The sequence below is a fragment of the Mya arenaria genome, chromosome 17 (assembly GCF_026914265.1).
Source record: "Mya arenaria isolate MELC-2E11 chromosome 17, ASM2691426v1".
In the NCBI taxonomy this organism is placed as follows: domain Eukaryota; kingdom Metazoa; phylum Mollusca; class Bivalvia; order Myida; family Myidae; genus Mya; species Mya arenaria.
In genome coordinates, this window is record NC_069138.1 from 47,669,637 (window position 1) to 47,692,484 (window position 22,848).

General features: G+C 36.5%; 2 protein-coding genes across 4 annotated transcripts in view; one reads left to right on the forward strand and one right to left on the reverse strand.

The window, feature by feature from the left end:
• LOC128223029 (uncharacterized oxidoreductase MexAM1_META1p0182-like) overlaps positions 1–15,279 on the forward strand; it is an 18,351-nt gene extending 3,072 nt beyond the window's left edge. The window contains exons 1-9 of one of the 2 annotated variants that reach the window (XM_052932270.1): positions 1,407–2,327; positions 6,992–7,137; positions 8,707–8,799; positions 9,813–9,951; positions 10,835–10,875; positions 12,888–12,957; positions 13,130–13,166; positions 13,402–13,465; positions 14,646–15,279. In XM_052932270.1, the coding sequence (XP_052788230.1) occupies positions 2,291–2,327; positions 6,992–7,137; positions 8,707–8,799; positions 9,813–9,951; positions 10,835–10,875; positions 12,888–12,957; positions 13,130–13,166; positions 13,402–13,465; positions 14,646–14,804 (786 nt within the window). In that variant the 5' untranslated portion in view covers positions 1,407–2,290 and the 3' untranslated portion in view covers positions 14,805–15,279. Of the gene's footprint in view, positions 1–1,406; positions 2,328–6,991; positions 7,138–8,706; positions 8,800–9,812; positions 9,952–10,834; positions 10,876–12,887; positions 12,958–13,129; positions 13,167–13,401; positions 13,466–14,645 lie in introns of those variants that run through there. The other variant, XM_052932271.1, reaches the window with a different exon arrangement.
• The window catches only part of LOC128223027 (eukaryotic translation initiation factor 3 subunit G-like), a 24,863-nt gene extending 2,488 nt beyond the window's left edge, over positions 1–22,375 (reverse strand). Inside the window, exons 1-10 of one of the 2 annotated variants that reach the window (XM_052932267.1) lie at positions 22,324–22,375; positions 22,182–22,228; positions 21,034–21,128; positions 18,730–18,789; positions 18,364–18,471; positions 17,831–17,965; positions 17,146–17,308; positions 16,791–16,924; positions 16,134–16,240; positions 15,276–15,448 (exon numbers count right to left, since the gene is read on the reverse strand). In XM_052932267.1, the coding sequence (XP_052788227.1) occupies positions 15,427–15,448; positions 16,134–16,240; positions 16,791–16,924; positions 17,146–17,308; positions 17,831–17,965; positions 18,364–18,471; positions 18,730–18,789; positions 21,034–21,128; positions 22,182–22,228; positions 22,324–22,340 (888 nt within the window). In that variant the 5' untranslated portion in view covers positions 22,341–22,375 and the 3' untranslated portion in view covers positions 15,276–15,426. Of the gene's footprint in view, positions 1–15,275; positions 15,449–16,133; positions 16,241–16,790; positions 16,925–17,145; positions 17,309–17,830; positions 17,966–18,363; positions 18,472–18,729; positions 18,790–21,033; positions 21,129–22,181; positions 22,229–22,323 lie in introns of those variants that run through there. The other variant, XM_052932268.1, reaches the window with a different exon arrangement.
• Between the last annotated feature and the right edge of the window lie 473 nt (positions 22,376–22,848).

Below are 22,848 nucleotides of genomic sequence, written 5' to 3' on the forward strand. Positions count from 1 at the left end.
AAGGGTTATACACAGGGAGGTGTTGTGTCTACAATTTGAAATTGTGCCCTAATGGAGTTTTAGGCATCCAGTTTAGTGACACAGTTATCATCTAATCATTAAGATACATGCACCTGTTGCGTTTATTTGGGTGCGGGCAGTCGGCGTCCTAGTGGGCGAACTTGCAAATGGGGGTATTTTGGACACGTTTATATGGTTATTATGAACTAGAATTAGTTTTTATAAAATGACAATAGTCTATGTTAAATAAAAATAATGATAAGGGTGATATTACTAGCGTTTGAAATTTATTTCTGTTTATGATACGACTCTTATTCTCTTGGCGATATTATGTTGCAGTAAATTTTGATTGAATAACTAAGTAACCTGTGTCGTCTTTCAAAAATGTTTGAAAACATTAGATACCAGTCTCCGCTAAACAGAAATGTCATACTGCACGTAAAAACAGTGAAGAGTGTGTTTTCAGTTTATAACTTCAATGTATCAGCTGAAATAGTAGTGCGATAGAATTTCATTAAATGTTTTTGAAAGTTTAGCAATCCATTTTGATAGCATATATTTAGTTAAATCAGTCATAAACATGGTATTTTAAACGTTTCAGTCTTTTGTAAAAACAGTGAGCCGCAAATTGCATTATCGTTAAATAGAATAAATAATTTGAATTAATAAAAAATGCCTTCCTTTATTTTGTTTAATTTGGCAATTATTTACTGTAAAAACCTGCCTCATTCAAAATACACCCGGTCGCAAAACAAATATTGCGTGTATATGACAAGAAATACCCAGGTGAGTAAATTTACTCCATGTCCAGACAAGACGTTTACATGCACGTATTTGCGTCCGGTGGTTAGTTTGTTCCTGGGGGAAAATCTCGTTATATAAACGCATCACTGTACTTGTATTTAGTATTGTTTTTAAAACCTGTTCGAAATAACACTTTTTTAACGATTCTATACCACTGTTAAACACAAACTAAACATAAATAAACTTTATTAAAGAAAAATTAAAAAAAATGTTTGGGTAATTTCCATACTCTGACCTTGAAATGATCATTACCTTGACCATGAAAAAGTCATTTTAAATTTTAATTTGAAGTACGATATGAAAACATTAATATCCATATCAATCCTTATCTAAATAAAAACAACATGATTTTCTGAATAGACATCTTTGATTTCTCGGTCCACAACGCATGCATGGCATCACTTGTATCTTCTAGAGACATTGTAAAACATTTTGATATATATCATAATGAGCGTCACTCTGTTATTATTTCTAGAGGTTTCAAGTGATGTTTATAACACGACTTCTAAACGCTCGCACCACTACTAATCGGTGGTGCAAATAAAATGAGCTGTCCACACTTCCGAGGTAAAGGCGTGCCTTTTGATTATTTGAACACATGTGAATACATGTTCTCCCGATTTGGACTCTTGTATATTTTTAGATTTGCCCGCATGTTAAATACACTTCGCTGCATAGAACATTCTGATGCATACAAATAGAACTGTTATGTATAGTAAAAATAAAAACAAACTCTTCCAAAAAAGGAAATATGCATATATTTATATAAGTAGTGGCACTGTAAAGTAGTGGTGGCGCTGTCGAGTGTGATTTGCGCTGAAAGATGAACTATAAATTATACTAGTTATTTCAGAAAAGGCACAGCTGCACCACGGTAGTGTCAATAGCTCATTTTCTTTGCACTACCGATAAATTGTGAAGCTAGCGTTTAATAGGCATGTATAATCATGAGATGAACGAAGATTTTTGTTGCTAGGGGATTTTTTGCAATTCTTTCCAACAGCAGACACTTAAAATTAATATTGACAGCACGTTTAGGTAAAAAAGTTATTGAGTTCATTACAGTAGCGAAAAATCATTTTAGTGCGAAAATGGTTGATATGGCAACAAAAAAGCTTATTAAATAGATTTTTTTAGAACGTTATAGGATTTCTTTGTAAAATTTTAACAAAAAGTAAATTCAACTTTGACAATGTTTTTTTCTGGCATTTATGACAGTTGCTCTTTATTATGGTAAGTGTGATGGCTTGGATTCCGGCGTCCATCTTGGACGATTATTACATTGCTGAAGTTCCTTAGACAAAAAGTATATGATTTTAACCCAAAATGCACACTTAGATGTAGGTTTGAGACGATACGTCTGGAGTATTAAACTAGATCGCATGTTTAATGTAGAGCTGACGTGTGTATATTTAAAACTAGCACACTGCATGCACCCTTGTATTGTTACAATCGAGTATTACAGTAGTAATATACCTGCAGAAGTATGACATCGTTGAAGGATAAAGTTGTGATAATTACAGGTAAGACCGTTCGTTTATTTTTTATTCTAGTCACAGCGCATCCATGTATATATAATCTGATCGTTTAGTGTTTAAATATTACACACACTGTTAAGGAATCTAACTCATCAGTTGTGTAGCCAAAAAGAACGCGATTTTATTATCAGTGGTTGGTGCAAAAACATACAAACTGATGTGCAATTTAATTTCACCAGTCAAACCAAGTGAAAAATCTTTTGCTGAATTAAAAGAACTTGTTCAGAATCATCATCATCATAAACCATCAGAAATAGTACAGAGATTTAAGTTTAACAGCCGTGCTCGAAAAAGTGGAGAAACTGTATCAAACTATGTGGCGGAATAATGTAAATTGTCGGAGGATCGCAATTTTGGAGAGACATTAGAAGTAATGCTTCGTGATCTACTCGTTTGTGGTATTAATGAGGACAGGATGCAGCGGAGATGAAGGTCAGAACCAAAGTTTTAAAGAAGCGTTGGATATTGCGACAAGCTTGGAACTTGCGGCAAAAAGTGCTGCCACTTTACATAATCAGTCGATAAATGGGACTACTGTGTATAAAGTTGGTCAAAATAGGCACAAACCAGCAAGGACTGCTCCCAACAGGCAATCTGGAAAAGCAGGTGGTAAGCCGTGTTATAGGTGCACAGTTACAACTCATGGACAAAATAACTGTCCATATAAGGATTGTGTTTGCTACAATTTCAGGACAAAAACAGGACATGTGCAAAAAGCTTGTAGAGCGGAGAAAAAGCAAAAACAGCTTCCGCCAAAACAGTTAAAAAAGAGACTAGGAAAACAGAACTTTGTGGAGGACGATGACGACGATGAAGTGTACACCATGTATAACATTGGTGATCATACAAAGCCATATAAGGTTTGAAATGAACCTTAACTCCACAACTGTTTCATTTGAGCCGGACACTGGTGCTTCAGCAACGACAGTTAATCGGGAGACCTGGGAAAGGTTGAAAACATTTTCATCTCTTGAGAAAACTAAGGCAAAGTTGAAAAAGTACTCTGGAGAGTATTTAACAATTCTTGGGAAATGCAACGTCAACGTGAAATACGAGGACAAGAACGTTGTATTGCCAATCAATGTGGTGAATAATGACGGGCCAAATCTCCTGGGAAGAAACTGGCTTGAAAAAAAAATAAAGCTTGACTGGGTAGAAATTTGTTCTGTAAAAGTCAGTGGGGCAACTGATGACAATGATTTGAATGCGATTTTGAACAAATACGGGACTGCATTCAATGAAGGATTAGGAAAAATAACTGGCGTGAAGGCAAAAATCTACGGTGACGTAGATGCCAAACCAAAGTACTTTAAAGCAAGACCAGTACCGTATGCAATGAAAGAATATATTGAAAAAGAGCTTGAGCGTCTACAAAACGAAGTTTTCTGAATGGGCAGCGCCAATTGTACCGATTGTCAAAAGTGATAAATCAATCAGGATATGTGGTGATTATAAAGTAACAATAAATCAGTGTTCAAACTTGGACAATTATCCGATTCCTAAAATTACAGATATATATGCTACGCTAAATGGCGGTAAACAGTTTTTGAAATTGAACATGTCACAAGCGTACTTGCAATTGGAACTTGAAGAAGAATCGAAGAAGTATGTCACCATAAATACGCACAAAGACTTATTTGTGTACAATCGAATGCCTTATGGTGTAAAGTCTTGTCCAAGAATTTTTAGCGTACCATGGAAAATATGCTACAGGGGTTGCCGCATGTTATTGATGATATTTTAGTCCCAGGACGCACACGCAAAGAACATTTGAAAAATCTGGAATATGTGTTAGATCGGTTACAGAGGCATGGTGTCAGGCTGAACCGAAACAAGTGTGTCTTCTTAGCAAACGAGGTTATATATCTGGGACACAAACTCACAGAAAGGGGAGTTGCACCACTACCAGAACGGGTAAAGGCTATACAAGAAATGCCAGCACCCAGCAACAAGAAACAGCTACAAAGTTATCTGGGAATGATTAACTTTTATCATATGTTTCTCAAGAACGTATCACAGATTTTGACGCCGTTACATGCATTACTAGTGAAAGGGGCAACATGGCATTGGGGCGAGAACGAAAATCAGGCATTTCTGCAATCAAAGAAGCTCTTTTAGCATCTTCAGATGTGTTAGTTCATTTTGACCCTGAAAAACAGCTATGTTGGCCTGTGACGCATCGCCGTATGGAGTTGCAGAAGTTGCTGTGTTTCTGCAAAAGGGATGGCCGGAGAAATGTCCAAATAAGGAATTAAGACCTTATTTTGCTGTTAGAGATAATTTGATCATGCATGATGGATGCATTCTTCGAGGAAATCGTGTAATTATACCTCCACGTGGATGTGAAACGATGTTGGACACGTTGCACGAAGGACATCCAGGCGCAAACAGGATGAAATCCTTAGCCAGAATGTATGTATGGTGGCCTTTAATGGACACTGTAATTGAAAATCATGTGAAACACTGTCAACTATGTCAGACAAACAGAAACATGCCCGCAGAAGCGAAATTGCATCCGTGGGAATGGCCGCAACGACCTTGTGTGAGACTGCATGTCGACTATGCAGGTCCATTCATGGGAAAAATGTTTTTGGTCATAATCGATGCTCATTCGGTGTGGATCGAAGCATTCGATACGAACAAAGCTACTTCAGCAGTGACAATTGAACTATTACAAAGGACATTTGCTACATATGGACTATGTCAGCAACTGGTCACAGACAATGGAAGTGCATTCACTAGTTCAGAATTTGACGAGTTCATGAAAAAGAATGGCATAAAGCACATTCGAGTTGCGAGTTACCACGCAGCAAGCAATGGTCCAGGAGAGCGAGCTGTAGGGATAATCAAAAGTGGGTTAAAGAAGCAACGTCATGGAACTATTCGGCAAAAGTTGGTAAAGGTGTTACTCACATATCGACTTACACCGCAGACGACACTTGACGTGAGCCCGAGTGAATTTCTATATGGAAGAAAATTAAGGTCAAGGTTAGATTTGGTAATGCCAAAATTCACTGAAAAAGTTCAAAATAAACAGGCAAATATGAAAACCTACCACGATGCATATGCAAAAGACAGACAATTTCAAACTGGAGAAAAGGTTTTTGTATGGGAAAGTGTGTGAAAATCACGTACACAGGTGACAGTTATTAATCAAACAGGACCGGTTTCATATGACATTGAAGTAAATAATGGTCGTTTGTTAAAAAAAAACATGTGGATCATTTGCATGACCGACACTGTGTTGATATCACAGAAGAGCCTGAATTGGAGGACTTTATACCTCCAATTCAAAATCCAGCTACGCGCATGCAACAGAAGGATACAATCGAGAGTATGCCAGAAGTGCAGGATTCGCCAACAACGCAGGATTGGCCAACCACCGCCGATACTTCGATAGAAGCGGAACAACCACAGCAACCACTAAATCTACAGCTACAACAACGGCAGTATCAACGACCACAACGCGAGCGCAAACCGCCAATTCGTTACAAGGATAACGTGCGTTTAAACATTCTTACAATATGGTTGTGTGTTAAAAGGGCATAATAATCCCTAACCATCCATAAGTGTCAAGTATCACTAAGCTGATATTTTCTTTCATAAATTGATAGAAAATTAGTGTATATCAATATTTATATACTAGTATATGCTATTACAATTAATAACCATATATATGCATTTGTATATGTTTATTTCGTTATGTGAATGATTGTTTGAAAGAATCAACATTTCTTTGTATATCTACTTAAATTAACGTTGGAATGTTAGAACACTATTTTTCACAAAAAGCTAATCTAGGACATTGGGTTATTATTTTGATGTACATTTCCAGAGTGTTTGACATTTTAATCAGTCAACAACCACAATAACTTGATAACGTTCTGTTATTGGAGTATAATTGACAAACCCAGGATTCAACTTACAAATGTTATCAAAGGTTATCAAAACAAGACAGTTTTATTTCGTGGGAATTCAGGGAAAACTTCTCGATGGATTCATGAATGAACTCTTAATTTAGGGGGGAAGGATGTAGTAATGTGAAATGGACTATAGCTTGATATTACTAATGGTTTGCATTGTCTAAAAGTTAATACACCCATAACATTAATAAGGCCGGATTTGAATACACTTGTTGTCCAAATTTGTCTGTGGTATGTGCCGACATACGTGTCTGGTCCGCATAAGGGGCCAGGGCTTAGTTTGAAAAATAATATATGGAATCTGTGGTAAAAAAACTCCATTTTATGAACAAATGATAAAGTCATGAAGAAAGCCATAAGGAGGATGAATCTTTTTATATAAAGATATATCTTTGGCCAGTCTTATTATTTTTATATGTGGCATTTTAATAAAGTATATTTCACGATTGCACAATTAAACATTTTTATCCGTAAATGGGAGCATCAAATGCGTCTTTTCGAAATAGTTTTATCAATGAAGACGTTGTATATCCGGCATGTTATGGCCTTATTACTAATTACTTACACGTCTATTTTTGCTTTTTTAAGGAAGCACTAGTATGAAAAAAACACATTCAAAATACAAAAAATACGGCAACATATAACGCCATGCCTTTATTCTATACGGCGTTTATTTTAATGGCATATATGCTCGGTTCAGCAAACACTCATTCCACTGCCCTCTAGGTTCCGGCGATGTGACCGGTATTGGTGCGGCCACGGCGCTACACATGATCCAGTTTCAACCCCGACTGGTCATCACAGGACGGGTCAAAAGCAAACTGGATGCAGTTGAGGACAGCCTTCTGACTGCGGGTCTCAAACAGGACCGGGTGAGTGTTGAAGAAGTTTCTATAAGCGTTAGCAGTAAACCTTACTAACTTCATTCATATTGATACGTTTACACACTTAATGCTCTCTAAGATGGACGCATTCTCTTTCAGTTGCATTCATATTCCGACGAAAGCAACATTTTCGGACCGCCTATGATCTTACACAAAGGACTCATATAATTAGTAAAATGAAGTTTTAGTGTGAATTAAATGTATTTAACGTCGATGGAACAAGTGTCGCCATTGACGCAGTCGCTGTTCATAAGGCTGAACTTATACTACGCTCATTCGTCTTGGGAGTATTATCGTGATTATTTTTTCAACTTTGTAGTTGGAACTTTCCAGAGAAATTCAACTATTAATATTGCGTTCAAATATAACGTTTCATATTTAAGGATTGCGGTTCATTTGTGTACGGTACCATCAGTTAAGACCACGGATATTCTTTAATACTTATTATTAAATTATCCGCACATTTTCGGAATTTCCTAGGACGATAGCATCTCACATTTGTGTTTATTCAATACGATTTTTCAAAACTCGTTTACAAAGTTGATAAATCGCTTTAATAAATTGTAGGAAAATGTACGTTGATGAACATGGCTAGCAATATGCAAATTGACATATCCAGGTCTCCGTATGGATGTAGAATATACTATATATAAAGACCAGTCGACCACTTTAGGGTTGAGCATGCTTTTCTCTGAAGGGATAGGTTGGCCTTGTTCGGCTAGCAGGTTACAACTGGTGGCAGAGGTGAAATGTTGACAACTGCCAAATCGGATTTGCCTTTTCCACGAGTTTCCCAGGCCATGACTCGGGACGAATCTTCAAGTGGGGAAGGTAATGTTACGTTCCGCTGTAGGCGGAAGTGCGTTCATAGTGTAACGTTCCGTTGTAGACGGAAGTGCGTTCATAGTACGTTGATGGACTTAGTTGGTAATATTCAAATTGGCATATCCAGGTCTCCGTGTGGACGATAATATATGTATGAAAACGACCAGTCGAACCCTTCAGGGTTCAGCATGCTTTTCTCTGAAGGGGTCTGTTGGCTTTGTTCGGCTAGCACGTTAAAAATGGTGGCAGCAGTGAGATGTTGTCAACTGCCAAATCGGAGGGGAAAGTAATGTAACATTCCACTGTAGGCGGAAGTGTGCTCATAATGTAACGGTCCGTTGTAGGCGAAAGTGCGTTCATAGCACGTTGACAGTTGTTGGTAATATGCAAATTGGCATGTCAAGGTTTCCGTGTGGATAGAGAATATAATATATAAAGACCAGTCGACCCCTTCACGGTTGGGCATCCTTTTTTCTGAAGGGATCTGTTGCAAGGCCTCGCTTGTTACAAATGCAAACTATGTACTAGATTCTTCTCGGAACGTTTTCGTCATTTTATCAACGAACGGAATTATGGTTTCACGAAGCTTTCATTGTTTACAGTAGTTAGCGGTTTTAAAGTTTAGACTTATTAATTTTAGCGCTACCAATAAAAATATGTAGGCTTCAGAAAAAGAATCGAACCATTCATAGTAAATTTAAAATAAAAATAAGCATAATACTTTTGTTTAAGCTCCTTGTCGCTGTGTGTGACGTCACTGACGATGCTCAGCTCCATAATCTTGTGCAGAGAACGCTGGAGACATTCGGGAAGATAGACGTCCTGGCAAGTGCATTTTTTCTTACATTACGTCGTCATCACGAAATAAAAGAAAAGGAAGTATCGGCTAAGGGAAGGCAAACACCAACTATAGTAAACAGCAAAATAGTGTTAAAAATGTACGTATATATGTACATGTAACATACTTTTTGTGTTACTTAACAATTATGTCGATGTATGTGGATGGTTGTTCATGTGTGAGCTAGCGTGTGCGCGTGTGTGAGTATCAGTCTTGTTCGGTTGTAGGACATACATACGCATACAACGTGTGCAGACAGATTGTTACATGGTAATATCTACTCTGGTTCTTTAATGTGCACAAGTGGGTGAAATATCCCGTGTCCGTCCGTCTTCAATATTTGCTTCAAACGTCATTTAGTTTTTTCCGTTTGTCAATTGTTTCCATACTTCACACTATTTACTTGCTTTCCTTGTTTATCAAGGGACTAAAGCGATACATATATATATATATAGTGTTTATTGTTTGCGCCAATTTGTTATAGTAGCCAGCGCGCATGCGGGAAACGCTCAAAGTTCTGCGGTTGTTTTCGTCAGAAGGTTACTTCATTATTAATTCATAATCGTCCGGCGATCCGATTGGCAGAGACATGAGGGTAACCGCTAACAGAATACAAGTCCAATGAACTAGTGGTTTGTCTTCTGAGTGAAATCGCATACAATAGTATGTTTATATGGTCAGTTTACCGCAGAATCAACCAAAGAAAGAATTCAATATAGATTACCACTCTCAAATCTGAATTCGTCAAACTTTACTTTTATGTCAATATCGAAGGAAAAAAGTATCAAAAATACACCAGAAATAGTGAAAATGGTCGAAGGCAAATTAGAGACGCTACACATGCATACTTTTTCGAGAGCCTGGTAGCTCTTACCAGTGTTTCTATCCCTCACAGCCGTACATGACTGAATTTCTCACTAGGCCGTCTTCATTATGGATAGCTTGGTGGCTAAGTAAAAATATCGGACTCGGTAATATTTCTAGAGATGATTATCTGCAGGTGAACAACGCAGCGGTAGTGGATTTCCTTACCGTCATGGAAACCAATATGACTCAGTTTGATAGGATAATGAACACGAACATCCGGTCGCCCTTCCTTCTCACCAAGCTGTGTATACCTCACCTTATACAGACAAAAGGTAAAGAAATGCACAAGGCTGGGGGGACTCGAATATATTCCGGTTGATTTCTGACAGCTGGGATTTTGACAGACCTCTGTGAGACTACCATCCTGAATATAAATAAGATAGGATTTTTATACCCCCTCTTTCTGATTTTATATATCTGAATGCTCCCAAAGTACATCGTGATTGTCCCTGGCCTCAGAGGTAGTAATATCAGAAAAAAAACTAGAAATCCGCGAATCAAATTTGTCGCATGTCGGAAGCATTTAAGGCACCACTGAGTTAGGAAAAAATGACTATGGTGTTTTAATTATTTAGCCCAAACCCAAAAGGGTTCATGTGTCATGGTCAATGATTATACCGAGTTTGGTATCCCATTAATCAGTCTGTGTATACCACGTGATAAATTACGTCATATATGCTACGTCTGTAGCTTAAAATGAGCACTTAAATCAAAGATAACTTTTCTTTTACACCGCCATTTTAAATGAATCAAAGGGCAGTCTATGTCGCTTAAAGAGCCCTGCATTTGTTTTATTAACGAAGTTTAATAAAGTCATTAGTTTCATCAAACACTTCGACAAACCTGTTTACAAAATCATGTTTTATCAGACGGTCGTATTATGAAAAGGTTTGTTGCCGTGTTTAAAGAAATTAAACTTGCAATCAAACTCTGGTTAAAGGCCTAAGACAGGGCTCCGTAAGCGACGTAGACTGTGCTTTGTTTCATTTAAAATGGTAAAGAAATATTGAAACAATCTTTGTGTATTGTCTTTTATCAAATCAAAATATTGCCTTCCGACGTAGCATTTATGACGCAATTTATCACGTGGTATACACACACTGTTAATGCATGCGACCCAGGTGATTGTTGGTCTAATTCACCCTTTCTTTTTAGGTTGCGTTATCAACGTGTCGAGTATATCTGGTCAACTTACGGTAAAGTACATGTATTCGTCTTAACATTCATTTTGACCATCGGATCTTCATTTGTAAAATGTTCCTTTTAGGTCAAGCTTATCATACGTATTACCATGATTTAAATCTTTAACACAAGTTATCGTAGGCGTAACGAGTACAGTATCTCGGCGCATGGACACAAGAATGGTAAACTTATTTGTGAATAGGGGCCATAACTCAAAAAGAAGCGATATTTAACCAAAGTCGAAGTTGAATATTGTATATTTTAAAATTACTAAAAACCAGTGTATCTGTCATACTCATTTTGGAAAAAAATGAAAAGTATATTTTGCAGATTCTATGTTGAAAATGGTAACTCCGATAAAACTAGTGGATTGTAACGAAAGTCGATCTTCACCTTATATTATAAAATGTTTTCCAAAATTTATTTCAATCCGTCCACCTTTTCATGAGTAATTATCCGGACAAAACCAACCGACTTACCAACAATAAACCTCGTATATTTCACACCACCCGAAACCTGTTCTTATACGCTCGTTCATAAAAAGTAGGTTGATATTATGAACAATTTGTGCACATTCAAAGTTTTTGTTTGGATGTTTGTACACTTGCAGAAAATATGCATGTGATTGAAAAAAGTACAATAAGCACCATGGATTCATCCAATTTGCCTGCAAAAATCCGAGATGGTCGCCATTACCATAATTATATTAATGTATGTTAGTGCACGGTGCTTCCTGTGACCAGAATAAATGCTTTGTTTAATGATATTTAATGATTGGGAGTGAACTATTCAAAAATTCAAACAGATACTTCTCGCAATAAGATTTTGTGTTACCCTGGCAGTAATAATATTCTTGAAAATGAATAACATCGACTTACCTTTTACGAGGAAACTACTAGTGTTATGTTTAGGGAGCGGACTCCCTCAGAATATATCCAATATTATAGCTGGCTCTCAGTGGGCTAAATGCCACCATGAATGTGGTGTGATAGTCCCGAAAATGCTTAATGACAGTTAAGCATGAGATAGTTGGGCTTCGAATAGGCTTTATGCCAAAATGTTGACAACTTTTAGCACTGAAAAGACTTATAATAAGATAAACACATTATAGGCTTGTTTGGTTTGACACTGAATGGGGCCAAAAATGATCTTAATAAGAGCTGCATACATGATTCTTTGGCTCTGAAAAAGCGTTACGGTCTTTGAAAAGATATGGTCTACTTGGCATTTATTAAACTAAAAAGGGCTGCATACAGGTTTGTTGGGCTCTGAATGGGCTTAACATGGTTGCAAACTGTGTTGTTTGGTAGTGGTTATGCAAAATAAAACAAAAAAACATGTGTTTGTTTGGCTCTGAATGGTGCATCATAAAACAGTTATATCATATATCCATACATTGTATATGTATGGACAGACTATTTTTGTCAAGTTTGATAACGAGCGCTGCCGCCTCCGTCGCTACAGAGTTATGGCCCCTGAATTCAAAAATAAAGACTATTTACAGATTCAGCTCATTCAATTTGGCTAAACGTTTAACCACCTACCGCTAAACTTGGGTGTCCTAAAACTAGGACGGGAATAATTGTGACAGTTGGCCCTCTTGTTTCATGGTATAGAAAGTATTGTAAAAGCTCTGCAAAGGCATGGGTACCAGTATATTTGTCTGACTTTCAGTTCAAACAACAGGCCGCCTACAGTATCAGCAAAGCAGCACTGGACCAATTCACGGGCATTCTAGCATAACAAAATTGTGTTAGAATGTGAATGGGCAGAATATTTTGGTCAAGTTTGATAACGAGCCATGTCGCCTCAGTCAAAACATAGTTTTGACCCTTGAATTGAAAAAAACACACACACTATTTACAGTGTCCGCTCTCTAAATTTGGCTCAACTTATCACTAAACGTAGATGTCCTAAAACTAGGACGGGGGTATTTCGTGACATTTGCCGCTCTTGTTTGGGGATTAAAAGGCATTGTTTTAACTCTGCAAAGGCATGTGTACCAGATTGTTTGTCCCATTTTCAGTTCCCACAACAGGCCAGTTACAACATCAGCAAAGCAGCACTGGACCAGTTCACGGGCATCTTAGCTAATGGTTGGTCAATTTCATATTGAAATTGAACATTGGAGTTTTCAAATCAGATAATCAATCATTATTTTGTAATGAAGAATCTTAACACATTTGATGCACATGGCATGACGTGCAGTTGTTACCACGTCGATGCGTACACTGGCACCACCTCTCCCACTTGTTGTTATATTTTCAGAGCTTGGTGAACATGGCGTCAGGGTAAACTCCGTCAAGTAAGTTATATTATTCATAGACTTTATTTTTCACACATACCCACCCCCAGTTTGTATATGTTTTAACCGAAAATATTTTCTAATCGGTTAATTAAATTACATCATTTCGCCCTAGCTTGTCAATATACATGTAGATTCACTCCCTGGAAAAGTTGTGTATATAACTGCTAAACTCTAATATATCTAATAAATATACATGATATACTTTTGTTGACTATAATTTTATATCTTTAAGTCCTGGGTTGATCCGGACGGGGATTTATTTGAAAAGTGGTATGAACCAGGAGACATACCTCCAGGTAGGACACTTCTAGCAATTTTCGATTTCAACTTCTAAATTTATTTTCCTGAGCTTTAAAAAGGCGGTATCTAACAATCCTTGATACACTCACCTAGTTTGTATATAATATATATATGCACTGTGTTCTTTGTGGAGTTTTGTGCAACAGTAACCATGACCTTGACTCTAGGGGCCGTAAACCCAATACAAGAAAGGTTTCCATAATTTTTTCCCATATACCAAGTTTGGTAACAATATGTCAACCCTAACTAAAGTTATTAATTTCCAAATGGTAATCTATTTTAGTACTAGTGACTGTTACCTTGACAACTCTCGGGGCCCCAAACACAATCCCATGAAAGGTCTCTAAAATCTCTTCCTATATACGTAGTTAGGTCGTAATATGGCTTTTGCAAAGGTTATTCAGTACCAACCATGTTTTCTATTTACGTGACAGTGACATTGACCTTGGTCCTAGGGGCACCAAACGCAATCCCGTGAAAGTCTCCCTAGACACGTCCAATATGTCAGACCTATTAAACTAAATTTATTCAATACCATTGGTGAGTTCAACGCCGTAAAATATATCCCAAAACTCTTCGTATATAAAGTTTGGTAAAGATATGTCAATCCTAACTAAAGCTATTCGGTTTCAACCATTTTCCTATTTTTAGTAACAATGACCTTGACCTTAACCCAGGGGCCCCGAATGCAATCCCATGAAAATTTTCAATAACCCCTTCATATTAATTGGAGTAAGTGGAACTTCTAACTGGCCCTTTAGGGTTGACCTGATGCCAACGCAGACGCGAGTAGTAGTGCGAGAAGTAAGCCTCCTTATTATACAATAAGTCGAGCTAAAAATGACATGGGGAGTTTTGTCCATGGGATGTTTTGTCCTAAATCAAGGGCCATAATTTGTATTTTGTTTAACATGGAGTTATGAAAGCTTATTGGATTATGAGTGTCAAGAATGGTGTGAAGTTTGAAGTAAATGGAATGAAGGGTATTGGTGCTATTAGTGCAAATCCCAATGTGCGCTCAAACTTTAACCTAACTTCCATATGCATCAATTTTATTTACATCGTAAAACATAAGCCAACTGACCAGCTCATTCCTACATTCCGCAAACTTGTGAGGTAATAATACTAAACCGAACTTCGTATTTTAAACTGGACTACTTCATTTTTATTTTCCAGTTTTTAGAGGACCAGAAGCAGAAACAGGCCTTGGGGCGTGTCGGGGAACCAGACGAGGTTGCCAAGGCAATTACGTTCCTCGCTTCCGACCAGGCGTCATTCACTTCTGGTCAAATATTGTACGTAGACGGCGGTCGCCACAAGAAACCAGCAATATAACATATGACTGGATAATGATTGACAAGCGGCTGATATTTACAGGTCCATTACCAGCAGGCGAATATGTGGAACTCTTGAAAATTAGTTTCCATCAGAAGTGAAATCATCTTTGGATAAATGCAATAATCATAGAAAATATTCAGACAGAAGTTGCTTCTTTGATTCACTAAATTTAAGTATATGTAAGTTTGAACAAAAACTGTTTGCTAAGTTCATTGTTCATTGAAATTGGTTATATTAACTACATGCATACAATCATTTACATCTACCATGTGGTCAAGAATTGGATTGCAACCCTAGATTTTGATCTTGTACATTTACATTTGAATTTGAGGAGAATCGTTAGAATGAATTCCCTAAAAGAACTTAACCTCTGGTTTCCCCTTCTCAAATGAAGTTGAGAACATGAAAATGTATGTGTTTGTCAATGTTTTGCTTTCAATTTTGTAAATGGTATTAAACAGAACAAAATTTCCTTTTCCAATTTTTATTTGGTTTTGATTTTACAAGATACATGGCATTAAGCACTTTTCTAACAGATTAAAGTCCACTTATGATTATTAAATTGTCCGAATGTCACAATATTATAAATAGAAAGCTGAAGTCTTGCTGAGGCTGGAGTCTAAGATCCCGTGCCGGATGGTCTGAAAAGTAAGGTTCAAATATGTTAAAAATATATAATGAACTGTAAAAATCACATGACAATTTGATCAGCTTTAAACATAATAAAAAAAAATAAATAAAAAATATTCAAATATTGAATTCTGCACTTTGTTTAAGCTAACAAGATGGTTAACGACATCGTTGTTAACATGTTAACTAAAGTATTTCATGATGTGCCCATATATTTAAATAAAGCAAGTACAGCTGAGACAGATGGCTCAAAGTTGTGACAAATACTGCAGATCACAAGTGTATCCAAGAAACTTCCAGAGCAGTAAAGATTTGAAAGGTAACAACAATTATGTTAACAAAGTTGTTTACTTTGACAAAGTACTGAACAACTGGCCTAGTGTGCACATCAAATTGTATGGGGCATATGAATTCTGCCTGGCATGAAATGAAATTGTCTTTCACAATTCTCGAGTGTATGTACAGCTGAAATGTGGCCAATACCATCTCAACACGAACAGCAATGAAAACATATCAAATCCAGTCCATATCATTTGGAAAAACACTAACCACATTTCTCAGTAGAATGATGAAACAATGTCATAAGGTACGTTTAAACTGGAGTTGAAAGTTGGTATAATTTCATATACAACAGCATTCAGTGATCTTTTTAGATACATGTACAATAACATTATCATAACGATTTAGTAAATTTACTTTGCCCATTCAACATTCAAGATAAGATGGTCGTATCCGAAGCCCGACACCCCTGCTATAGCCCTGGCAGCATCCTCACGCCGGTGAAAGTTGATAAAGGCAAAACCCTGTAAATGAATAGCAAGACATATCAATACAGTAATGTTGTTCTGTGAAAAATGGATGATATGACTTTCTGTATCTAAAATTGGTCTGAAACAGGTTGGTAGTTCTTGTCTATTTTTCATAGTCGGTAGCCCGTATTCAATATACATTGTAGTTATTATTGTCAGTAATCCCGTTTCCTATATTGGAGAATTACTTTTACAGTCCCATCAAAACACTCAAGAGTCTACCATTTAAATTGAGTTAAACCTATGATGGTTATTGAGTAGGAATGAATTTAGGACCCAGGATTTTAGCTAGGGATGCCAAGTATACATGTAAATAACAGGGTTAGATGCCGATTCTAAACTTTTTTTTTTTGTCTTCAATTAAGAAACATGCAAATATGGCTGCTTTTTTTCAAGCATCAATTTCCAGATCTGGACAATGAGTATTTCATACATAATATTTTTTTCATTTGTCTTTGAAACTAACTACTTTATTAATTATCCTCGAATGCAAAATTTCTATCCAACTGAAGGTACACCTTGTAGATTTAGAGCAGCTTTGTACCTTAGACTGGCCAGTGTTTTTATCCTTGGCCAGGTATATTCTCTGTATGGGACCAAATGGTCTGAACAGTTCCTGTAGATCAGACTCCCTCGTATCCTCTGACAGGTTGGTCACTCGTATAGTTGCAGATTCATCTGGAATAGGAATATAGAGCCATAGGAGTCAACACGGGCTTTAATTATTGTCTTATACAATGGCACTCTTATGTCACTTCTTTGAAATGATACAAATTGTAACGCTGAATTAAATTTATCAATACCTGGTACTTCTATAACATACAAGTCGTTTCACACCACAAAACACAATTTTATGTAAAGCCTGAAACAAAGTAATGCATTCCTTTATGAATCAATACCTCTAGTAGACTTCATAGTCTCTCCACGGCCCTTGCCGGCTCCATCTCTCATGCTGGGGGGCACATACTTGCCCCCGGGCTGTTTCGATGCGGCTCCAGGGGCTGGGGCAGCTCCAGGGGCAGCTCCAGCCTCTTCATTCTTCTTGTCACCTTCCAGAGACTCCTACAAGAAATGAAAATTGTTTTCAACTTTTTGGTGGCCACAAATATTAATAACAATTACCTATCAGCATATATTTAACAGTTTTGAATCCTTTGCAAGCAAGGACCAGTTTTTAATTCATCAGAGATAATAAGTTTTTCGTTATTTAAAAAAATATTTTCTTACTATTTTCAAGCAAGTTTATAGGCTTTCAGTATCAAAGTCTGTCTTGTTTTCATAACTGATAATATTCCCAGCCACTACCCTATATACCTTACCTGTATGGGAGTAAAAGTGACCCTGTAAGGACAATTGTGTTCTAATGTTTACCCAAACACACCATACACAACTTGACATACCTTGTAGTATGTGTCTATAATTATAACTAAATACCACTTATGTCCTTGGATCTTTGTCCTGTACCTATATTAGAGTGAGTAAATCCTTGTATGGATACTTGGTGTTTTCAGGTTCGCCTGTACAGATCCTACATGATGGATTCTTATCTAAAGACATTTCCGGCCATTACCCTTTACCCCATACCTGTATTGGAGCGAGTGTGTCCTTGTATGGACACTTTGTGGTCCAATGGTCACCCTTACAGATCCGACACGACACCAGCTTCTGGCTCTTCAACTTGGCGAGTGGATCCTCTGTCTCCTGGTCCTGGTTCTTGTTCTGAGAAATGGTAACCATTGATATAAAATAATGATCTGTCACCACAAAAATTAGCTAAAACCGAAATCACATCTATTGCCATAAAATGAACGCAGAACATGATAGACGTTTTCTTTTTTGTGTAAACTAAATTTAATAAGAAATTGTTCAATGGGTTAATCTGTCAATACCACGGTCCGTTTAAATACTTATTTGAAAGATAAGAATTTTCAGAAGAATACAAAATACACAGGGCTCATCCTACCAGGCGACTTAGGCGATTAAGTCACCCTGCCCGCGGCGTCTTCGCTATTTTCCAAGAAGTCTTTGATGAATGTATGACCTAAATGACACAATAATCGACATGTGGTCGAAGAGTATGATAAATTCTTCACAAATAAATTCATTAAGGTCCTTACCTCCTTATTAAGGATGATCTGCATGTTGATCTCCTCCACCTGAACAATAGTGTTGGCAGGGTTTGGGCCCGGGGGATCCTGCTCAGCAGCTCCAAACTTACGCAAAGCCTACAATATCAGGGCAGATAAGATTAAAAAATCATCCATTCTGTAAGCAACATTAGTTTTATTGAAATAAGGATAACATTTATCAATAAAACAGTATGTCACAATGATTCGAAATTAAATAGTTTAGTTTAAATGCACACACAACCTTCCATAATTTTATGAAAGTATTAAGTGTGTTTTTTAACAGAATCATAATATTCTCAGATATAAGACAGACTAACACATGAAAATAGAACTATTTAGCATTTAACTCATTACCTTTCTTCTAGCAATAGTTTTTGCAGCTTTCCTTCTTTCAACCTTGTATGTCTTGACTGTCTGCAATTCAACATTAAAAAGAGCTGTCAAAGTAATTAACAATTGCCCCCCTAATTCCAGCCAGTTCAATGGATTACGCAATTACTAACAGGTCTACTTTAAGGAAGAACATAACTATAAGCAAATTCCAGATCCCATGATGGTTAACCTTAAGTGTGGAGAATTGATGAAGTAAGAGGTAAGAACATAGGTCTTGCACACAACAAGTAATCTATATATAGCAAACATGTGCCAAGAAGTTTTTAAATTCCTCTGTGCATGACAAAGTATCAGCCCACACATAGCCAACTTTACATTATGTGCAGTATTCCATGAGTAACTAAACACTTCAGAAGACAATAGCATTGCAGTCAAACTGTTGATGTTATTTCCTTTAGTGTTTCAAGTATTTAATTTAAGCAGCACATAAATGAACTAAATCTTGCAATAATGGCACTTTGAGTAGTTTCTGTGTGTTTTTTAGGAAATTTCAGGATTTGCGGGGGGTTAAGGGGGCCGCGAAAGGCCCCCTTACAGGTCCATGGCAGAGCCCTTGTGGGGGTTCAGAGGGGGCGAGGTCCCCTGAAGCTCTTGGGGTTTAAGCATCTTAAGAGCCTTAAATTGCATTTAATTAGCACTTTGTAACATAATATTTTGTTGTACATGAAGCACAAGATATTAGCAAATTGTTATTCTATTGACAAAATATATGGACAAGTATATAAATCAGTGTTTTTTTTAGGCCTGATTTGGGGCCGAAATTCGGCCCCATTCCCCTCTCCAAAAAGTATATATTTTTCCCCTATTTCAGTAAAAAAAATCCCCTCCCGACGATGTCAAAATCGTCCTCTAAAATAACTTTGCCGATCGTAATTACGGCACTTTTCAATACGGTAAACGCAGTTTGGCGCCGCATTTTACACGTAATGATCATACGTGCTAGTCTCCCTTGATTGATCGGTATCGTTCAAGCGCTCGGAAAATTAATTATATTACGATTATACGAAAAAACAAGCGTCCCGTCAATCTTCAAAATCAAAATGTCGCACAACGCGAAATTTTACACCAAAAAGATTGAATGATCTTATGAATTCCCTCTGTACGCCTTCTAGGAATAAACTACGGGGCAACACACTTGACAGTCTTATAAGAATATGTATGAGAGTGCCAAAAGAACTGTCAGCAGGGGACATTGACAACATAATCAACCTTTACAATATGAAACAAAGAGATATTGCTTTGTAGATTGCTTTCACTTTGATCTTGTTATGTATATGCATATGATCAATTTATTAAAGAGGAGGGCAAAGCTTTAATGATTTTTGCATTTATACATTTTCCCCTTTTTGCCCTTTTACGACGCGATTTTCCCCTCCTGACGGGCCCTGGCCCCATTCCCCTAAAAGTGAAAAAAAACACTGTAAATAAAAAAAATTGAAAATATTGCTAAACAAGCGACATAAATTATTATGTTAATTTCAGTCTAATGCCTGCATACAATAGTGTCCTAGAATTAAAGAATTTATTATTAATTGAATTATGAAATTTTGAGATAAATTTAAAATAAATGGAAACTCAAAGAAATATACATTGTCAAACTAAGGCCATTACATTCTATCGTAATAAAAACTTGTCTACTCTTTATTCCAGCAAACTTATTGGAAGCCTTATCAAATGGGATGTAATTCTATTTATTTGTAAGCATACCCAATGATTTCTGTTAATATGTTTGACACTTTTAAACCCCCTAGAATGCTGCATTTATAGCAATTACAAATTGCACACCAAAAGCAAATCTATTTTTAGTGCGTAAACGTCATTCCGATATTTGCATATCACGTGACTTTCCGACAACGTAAATTTCTATGATTTGCATTTTTAAAACCATCACATTAATTACGCAACAACAAAGCTTTTCAGCTATATATTAAAATTGTTTGCTAATAACAGACAAAATAGTTAAAGGATGTCATTGTTAATCCTTAAAAGCAATAAAATTCCACAATAATTAGCGAGGTGTTGACTGGGCCGTGACTGCTTGCTTTAATTATAGGATTGGTTGTCGCATCAGATGAGCTTGATTTATGACAGTGACAGAATCGATTATCATGCTGACCGCATGGGCACCGCTTACGTCATTTAAGAAAATATTTTCCAAAAAAATCGTTGTCGCCATAATTTTCCAAATTTGAAAAGCTGTCGCCACTTTTGCGATTTTGTCACAAATGGCCATCGCCAGCGGGAACCCTGAATTTATATACTTACTTTGACCATTTTCCCACCTTCATTGTATTTGTACTCAGTGATAGTCTTCAGGTTGTTGTGTTCATCAAAATCCTCTGTGGCTGGCGGCAGTGAACCTTGAATACAGTCATTATTTCAAATTGAATATAACAAAACAATGCCAACACTGTACATATATATATATATATATATATATATATATATATTTGTAGAGGCAGGCCGTAGATATGATCTGTTTGGAAACGCTTCCTCTATATTCATTTATTTAGAGTATTTACATTAACAATTATAATTTCATTTTATAAAATTCAACATGTATTTACAGTCAGTTACTATGAACAAAATCCTTACATAATTTCAAATAGAATATGACAAAACAATGTGAATACTGTTTAGAAGTTTATACCAATGTAGGGACAGGATGTAGATTTGACCTGTTTGGTATCGCTTTCTCTGTATTCATTTATTTAGTCTATATTCATTCACAATAACAGTGCCACTTTATCTGATTTTTCTCATTATCAAATACCACATTACACGTACAATGATGACTAGTCTGAAATAATAGACCTGTTATATGGGATTCTTCCATCCAATCAAAGTAATATTTCTTGTTTTTATATATTTTATAACCCGAAATCCTGATCAGAATTACTACCCACTTTTGGTACAAAACAATTTGTAAAAAAAAATCACTCAACGTACAATTATTTCTACTTCTACTTCTACCGGTTAGTGACCACCATCATCATGTTGACTATTCTGTCACTTTTGGTCAACATGATGACGGTGGTCACAAACCGGTAGGATATGGACTAAATGGTATCCTGCTCAATTTGTTTTAATGGCATTGACAGTTAAGGTTATCCAGTTCATAGATCTATAAAATAAAAAAGGAGTAAAACAGACGACTTTATTTATACTAACAGATAGAGTTGTGTAAACAGGGCACTGTATCCGAATAATTGACATCCGAAAACTTGGTGTAATTATGATCGGAAATATTGTTAAAGTTCATACAAAAATGTTTAAAACGATAAGGTCAATGAACATGCGTTTAATTTCAGTACAAAAAGAACTAAATGGAGTCTAATACAGCCTTGAAATTGTATTTGATTTGGCAAAATATGTCGATAAAATGAGCGGCCCGGTTAACAAAATGTTCTCACCATCTTCACCCGCTTCAACCTGTTCTGCCCAGCTGATCGGCTTTGAACTGAAATAAGGAAAGTAATTAATGAATATTTATTTGGATTTCGTGAATAAAACATTCTGAATCACACCATTCAGAAGTCATTACGTTTAACTTACTCGTCCACAGAAGGCATGTTGGCCGAAATGTTATTTCCGGTTTCACAGAATTCTAAAAACCACCACCCTAAAGCAATGCAGAGCAGTTATTATTAGCCGGGCTCCGGGACCCAAATTTTAATTTCGGATTTATCTTTGTATATGATATGCTTGAGCTTGTACAAACTATTAGAAATTGTGAATGCCATAAAATAAATAATGACAAAGAAATATAACGCTTATGAAAAAAGGCATTTTAAAGTGCTAGTTATAATTTATAACATCTATATGCTTTTGATATCAAAACACATTTAGCTCGAAATCATTCTTGCACTGTAATTTTGGACTCCAGTCTTGTGCGTAAGACACACTTTAATTTATGTATTGTTTAACAAGTTATGTTTTTTTAAAAATTCCAAAGCAGTGTGCCATTTACGGTAGTCCTAAAATATTGAATAAGTTATTTTCACAATTACACAGTATGACGATGAGTCGATGTCCTTCTACAGCACTCGGGACTCTTGCACAATAACCCTCTAGGGTTTT